The following is a 7,249-nucleotide window of genomic DNA, read 5'->3' as shown; positions in this document are numbered from 1 at the left end:
CACTTTCATTGCTTGCATCTCAGAAGATTACTCCTCAAAGATCTGCATTTGTTAAAGACGGTATTATACAATGTTACCTCATTCCTAGTCACAAAACTTTCAAAAAAAAAGGAAAAGTCATCATCTAAGACCGCATGCTACATTAAAGTACCATCTTTAATTTTTATACAAGGACTAATTCTTCCCCCCCCGATTTCAATTCATTACTATGGACCATGCAATATGCCACAGACCACAGAAGCTACATTTTCAAAAGGAAATTTTTATTGATTAATCAGGCATTGAATCAAGTATTGTAAAATAAACAGATTTTGTTTGTTAAAAAATGTCCAGAAGAATACCGTTCATAGCAAACTTGTTTCCTCATTGTCATACAGAATACAAAATTGTCCAAGAAACAAGCAAAAAAGGAACACCTGACTAATTGTTGTCACTTTGTATGTGTATATACATATGTGTGTGTATACACAAATTACAGACTGTATTTGTGCATATGCTGGTGTGTGTATACCCATACATTTATGTACATATATATACACAAACACATATGCACAAAGAGGACTGGCTGAGTTAAAAGGGCATTGGAGAAATGTGTCTTAGCTCCAAATGAAGTATTCTGTGTTAAAATAAAGATGATAGAGCAAGGTCTGTAGATAACAGACTATCCTTTTTCCATTGGCCAAAACCATGATCTGTCTTTAGACTCATGCTCTGGTCTTTACAATGAGAATATGTGAAATCATTTGGGACCTCTCCAAAGTCATGGTATTATTTTCATCAGGCTCAATCTCTGCCAACATTGTATAACCAAACACTGAACAGTGTTTTCACTTTATCCACTACTGAAATCAGCTTCTAGATTTATTATTTCTTGCAAAAGAGAAGATACACAGCCTTGCTACATGTACTTTGGTAATTCACTCTTTCCTTTTAGGCAGAAACTTGGCAATAACTCTAGAATAAAAGTAATTTCTTCATGCATCCTTTCTATCACTGCTTTGCATCAGACATGTTCTGTCAACTCATTTTCAAAGTTTTCATACCATCTCAGCTAGCTCCCAAACATCCCAGGCCAGATCATATGGGCATTTTGTACCAACAACACTGTACTCAATTTTAAAATGTAATGCCTGTGGACTGATTTACTTTTTTATTTTGAGGGTATATGTTTGTTGATTATTAATGACACTAGGACAAACACTGAGGTTCACTATATGTACACACCTTGCCTTTTTATGTCCACTTGGGAAAGATCAGTGCCTCCTACCTGTGAACTATGGGATGTTGCCCATAGCTGAAAGCCATGGTATCACCCATGTACTGCCAGATTTTTCTCCCTTTAATTCAGCAGTTAGCAGAGCATGTAAAGGAAAATCAAAGAAACATGGAAAGGCATCTATTTTCTATTAAAAAACCCCAAACAAATAAATGGGCATGTATGTATTCTCCTCATCTTGTTCCTAAATTTTTTGATATAATCATAAGGCAAACTGTAGTAGAGCTTTGTACCTGGAGAATCAGTATTTCAAAAATCTGAAACTGAGCTTGGGACAACTTTATTTGGACCCATTACTGAACAAAGTGCATTAAGGCATCTTTTTCAAAAGACACCTAAAGCATGGTTATAAATTACTGAGCAAATCTTTAAAGCTGATATTCATTTTATCTTTTCTCTACACAGGCAGATTTTCACCACTTGCATAGTAACAAAACCATTCCTTTAAAGTTGTCATATGCATCAAGCATCTCCCAAAATGATAATTTATACATAAGCATTGCAATAATTACAAAAAAAGCTTCTATCTGTATGGGGTAAGAGAATAAAAAAGCACCTGATTCAGCTCTGAGATAAAGTACATACAACCTCTATTACCTTCACTGAAGCTCTTCTACCAACACAATGAACACAGCGTCTCCCTATGCAGATTTCTACTGCTGCTGAGAGCTTACTCTTTCCTTTTCATTCACAAAGTGAACTGTGCTTTCCCAAACAACCTGGGACAATGATAACTATGAGCAAACTCCAGCTGCAGTGTTTCTCCATACAGCACATGTAAAACAGATTTCCTTGCTTTGTTATAGACACTACACAGTGTATGACAATGAAACATTTGTATTTAATTTAAAACCAATGGTAAAGTGGTGCATGTCTCACTTCTGAGCTGTTGGCTGGGCTTGCTGTGTTGAACCTTGTAAAATCAGCAATAAGTATTCACATGTCTACCATCAGAACCATGACATCTTCTATTACAATCAATCCTTAAATGATGCTGTGCTTTATCAAATTAGTCTACAGTCAGACCTTGGATTGGCTGTTCTCCTCCAGTGTTGCTGATTCTCAGAGAAGGTATTGGTCTTCCACATCCTCAGTGATTCTATAATGTTTCCCAAAGATGAAAATGAAGCACTGGTAGATGGGAGTATTGCCACCAATAAAATAAATCACCAGATGATTTATCCACTTACATTTCTAGGAGATATTCCACATGTTTTTTTTATGAACTGAGAGAGCACTGCCCTGTGAACAGAAGTAAATTAAACTTTACTCTTTTGCTGTGTTGGCTCCACTTCCTTGCTTGCTTAGTTTTGTTCTTTTGGTCTGCACACTCCCACGTGCAAAGTAGAAATTGGGAGATCTCGCACTTAACAAGGCTGGTAATGAGACCACTAATGTTGGTACAAGCAAAACCTGCAGTACACTGTCTTGTCCACTATGCAGTTTTCATCTTTCCAATTTCCTGCTATTATCCACTGTAAAATAATTTTTTTTTTTCAAAAGGCTGATGAAACTTTAATTAACAAGACCACCAATGTGCAAAAAACCCCCCCAAAACAGCAAGAAGTCATTTCCCAGGTGTCCATACTAGGCTTTCACTTTTATCTTTTTTTTTTCTATTTTTATAAATAATTTATAAATCTTCCTGTAAGAGATGAAATACAAAACCAACCAACGAAAACCAACTGAAAAAAAAAAAAGTTCTAAGATATTATTAAAGCCACTTCTTGTCCTTCAGTACAAAATACACAGGAAGAGATTTTCTCTCCTTGTCGGTTTTGCCCAAACTCGGCAGCATTGTCTGGGATGCCACATGGATTGGCCAGCTCCGGGTAAGCTCCTGGTGGCACGGCCTGGCTGCCCTGGGAAGATGTGTCACCCTACCTTTTGGCTTTTAGCAGTCACGCGAGCTGCTCGGAGGAGTCTAGGTGGTCAGGGATAGGCAAGCCAGTTATAATGGTCAAACATTTATTCCACACCGTGAACGTGGGGCACACTGGCTGGCCAAATGTAATGTCAAAAGTGTAAAGGTGTAGGGAGTTCAAAGCATCATAAAAAGCAAGTGAACCGTTGTCGTAGTCCAGCAAAATCCCGACCCGCCGGAGGTGAGGTGCGGGCTCGATGGGGATTTCTTTGCTGTTGTGCCGCACCACCCATGTGTTATTGCAGCGGCAAAGCACCCAGGAGGCAGAATTCTTTCCAATCCACTCATGTTTCGGTGCTGACTTGTAGGAAATACCAATAGCATACCTGCAAAACAAAAGAGCATCTCAAGGAAACAAATCCTTCCTGCCATTTTGTCTCTGAGTGAAGTCAAGCCCAGAGGACTCGCTGGAATGCCCCCGCCTCTTGCTACTGTGAGTTAAACTCTAATTAAATTATGTTTCACCACAACATCTGCTCAGGCTTAATTAACGGTTTTCCCTTTCTCTCTTTTGGGTCTGAGAGGTCAGGGAAGCTCATGGTACTATTTCTAGTTTGGCAGCTATTGCAGTTTTGTTGAGGGCTTGCCTCTGGTACTGAAAAATAAGATTGTTGAGTACTCAGAAACTCAGAATTTAAATCACTGGACCTCAAATTTTCATTTCCAACAGATGAAAACAGAGGAATTCATTGATTTTAAAATACACTGCTATCCGTCAGCTAATCTGATCTCTCCTTGCTCCTTTAATACATGGCCCTGAAGAAGGAATGCAAGGGTAAACATCAAAGGACACATTAAACATCCCCCCACTGCCTCCCCCCACATTTAGCCATTTTCAAATATATTTTGGCAGATGTTGGTGTGGTTTTCAGATTCAAATGAACATTTTTGAGACTGGGTTTCAGGCCAAGTTAAGCAACTGTAGGTGAAGACATTTGCTCTGCAGACCATAATTTATGGCAAGATGTGCAGGGCAGAAGGATTGTGAAAATGTTGTCATTTAATGGATAGTGAGGAAAAATACCTGATTTATCATATATAAGAGAAATGTAACAGTTCCTCACGTTCTAGAGACACTACAGCATTTGTTGGACTTTCAACCAACAGAGATTAATGTGCCATAAGTTTTTTTCCCCATTCCTTAGCACTGGCACAGACAAACAGCATTTTGCTTCTTTGAGACAGTGGGAAATACCTGAAGACCCTACTGATTTTTCCACTCCATTAACTTTCATCATGATGTCTTTGAATACCAAAGGATAACATCTCTTCCACTGACTAAAGGCCCTCTGAAATACACCCCTATATGACACAGAGGATCATTCAGAAGTGAAGGAAAGCAGTCTTCTGTTTCCTGCCCCTTGCTTCATTCCCTGGGGCACAGACCTACAGCTCTGCTGCTTCATGTCCCCTTCCCAAAAGCAAATCTGACCTCTGCCCCTGTTAAACTGGATCATCAAGTTGTCCCCAGTTTTATTTATTTTTTTTTTCATAGTGAAGGACAGAAAATATTTTACATTTAGTAAAGATCACATTTACTAAGTTATCTCTGTGTAAACAAGATGAAACTTTTAGATCCCTCAAATTATAAAAAAATCTTAAAATATACAGTATGTGGGTCCAAAAAATAGCAACAACAACCCCAGCTGTAGAGTAAAAGTCCTGTGAGGGCTGCTAAATACAAAGATGCATAATCTGACAGATCTATTTCTGAAGTCCAAAGGTGCTGGAAATTGGGAAACTCATCTGACAAACTTTGAAAAAAAGTACTTGGCCTGCTCTTATACTGTTCTTGATGTCTGCTACAGTTCTCTATCAGAGAAACTGTGCCAGCACCTGTGTGGTGGGAATTAGTGATTCTTTTCACATATATATATGTGAAAAGAATCATATCATATATATATATATATTTTTCTATACATACCATGTACTCCCGCTTATAACCACTTCCCAGTAGTGCCGCCCGCTGTCGATGAACACGTTGCCAGCTACTCCGTAGCTCCCTTGGCTCGTGAATCGCTCTGGTGTGTGACTCTTTTTGGATGATGTTTCATCCCGTTCCACTGTCAAGTTATCATGAGACACTTTCAATTTTCTATGAGCAGATTTGGGGTCCAGTTTAAATGGCTGACCTAGAGATGCAGGGACAAAGATGACAGAAGAATGGTTTGGCTTTGATTTTTAAAAGAAGAGTGGATTAGCCAGCCTCTAAGAAGCTCACAAGATTACATAACCATATTAATTTCCTCCTCTCAAGTGTTCTTGAGATAGACTAACCTATCCTGCTCCCTGCAATAGCTAGTTTCCATTGCATTGTCAGTTTGCTGTCAACTTCATTGTGCACTAACTTCCCTGTGTCGATAATCCCTGAAAAGAGCCCTGCATAATCATCATGTCCATTATCTCTGACCTAGAGGTAACCAGAATACTCTAATTCTTGCATGTAATTGAAACCAATATACATGCTAATAAAGGTCTGAGGGTTGCTTTTTTCACAGCATATTAGATTTAGAATAACTGGTGTTCGATTAATTCTCTAGGGATAAAGCTCCATAATAACATCTTCATCATTCCTACAAAATGTATTATTTCAAATCCCACAAAATGAGTTTGAAAATAAGAAGCACTAGACTTCTCTCTTTGTTCACTGACAGCTTTATTTGTAACAAGCACAGTCAACAATTCAGGATTGCTTTGGAGGGATGCCCATGTGGTGTTGGATACTGTGCATTAAGAGGAAGGAAGTGAACTGTAACTTGGTCCAAATAATATGGTGCAATAACATTAGTCAGGCTGTTGCTCTTGGCAAGTATCTTCGGCTGTAGCACAAAGTTTGTAGACAATAACAGGAAGCTTTCTGGTAAACCAAACCTTGTAGATATATAAAGCCCACCACAATTCTGACAGGCTTGCTCATTGTGTCAGGAAGCAAAAAGATCATTTACCTCCACCGAGAGACAACTAGAAAAGTGCAACTCCACAAGTGATCCAGCAAAGCACTTTTCTCTCCTTACTGTCTTGCATATCAAGGGGAAAAACATGTAATCAGAAGATTTGATAGTATGCACAGAAAATTTAAATTAGATCTCTCATGAAGCCTGTGTGAGGCACTGGTACATGTACTTATAAATAAGATGTAGACTGTTCAGGGTTATCTACTTTTGCAATGTGCATTTAGCTATGTATTATGACCAGATATAGAATAAACCCATTGGAAAGTATCTGGGGACTCTTTCTTACTGCCTGGCAGCAGTGTCTGCCTTTCTGACTGCTCAGTAGCCTTTGTGTGCTGGAGCAGTATCTGAAGGATGTCTCTCTGCACTAAATTGTGTCTGGTCACATCACACAGCTTGACAGCAAACAGGAGGAAATCAGAAAAGTGCATGTGCCATTCTCTTCAGACTCCTTCCTGTGCCACTCACTACTGCCCCTCTTCTACCACCGTCCCCTACAATAAGCAGGCTTCAGAAGATGCACAAATCCCTCAGAGCTGCCCATGATGACTACCTGATTGAGGGATTAGCTGGGACAAGAGGGAAAAACAGCTGAAAGCTAGTCTTAAAATTGCTATTCTACATCTGCTAATAATTTGAGTAACCACTGTTTTTTTGAAGTGGGATCTCTGACCAGTCTATCACCTTGCTGAACTCCATAAAAAAGGAGAGGATTGAAGCCAAGATATAATTTTTGAGGATAAAATTAGACTAGCAATTATCTTATGAACACTGCACAAAATTAAAATGTTTTACAGCAAACATAAGGAAAGTTTTTGCTTTGTAGAGGAAAAAGAATAAAGAGGATATTAAAACAAAACTACAAAAGTGCATTTTCAACCACTTCACATATGATGGCTTCGTTCCTATGTGGTATCTCCAGTGACCAAACTACACATGTATCTCTCAAAAAAAAAAAACCCCAACATATTTTCTGTACTACAGAAGACTCAGGCAGTCTTGAATTATGTTAAATAAGCGGCTCTCATTTTGGAAAGCACTTTAAAAGAGTTGAACTTCTCTGTTCTCTTGTGTCTTCTAAAGATCAGACCTAAA

At 38.7% G+C, this 7,249-nt stretch overlaps 1 protein-coding gene across 4 annotated transcripts in view; it reads right to left on the bottom strand.

Moving 5' to 3' along the window:
* Positions 1–242: 242 nt before the first annotated feature.
* Positions 243–7,249, bottom strand: part of MID1 (midline 1) — a 238,277-nt gene continuing 231,270 nt past the window's right edge. For 3 of the 4 annotated variants that reach the window (XM_015641077.3, XM_015641067.3, XM_015641087.3), the window contains exons 9-10: positions 5,125–5,332; positions 243–3,526 (exon numbers count right to left, since the gene is read on the bottom strand). In XM_015641077.3, the coding sequence (XP_015496563.1) occupies positions 3,178–3,526; positions 5,125–5,332 (557 nt within the window). In that variant the 3' untranslated portion in view covers positions 243–3,177. The remainder of the gene's footprint in view (positions 3,527–5,124; positions 5,333–7,249) is intronic. The other variant, XM_015641101.3, reaches the window with a different exon arrangement.

Source organism: Parus major, chromosome 1 (assembly GCF_001522545.3).
Source record: "Parus major isolate Abel chromosome 1, Parus_major1.1, whole genome shotgun sequence".
In the NCBI taxonomy this organism is placed as follows: Eukaryota; Metazoa; Chordata; class Aves; order Passeriformes; family Paridae; genus Parus; species Parus major.
The sequence above is the reverse complement of the archived record's forward strand: the minus strand, read 5'-3'. Positions and strand labels throughout refer to the sequence as shown.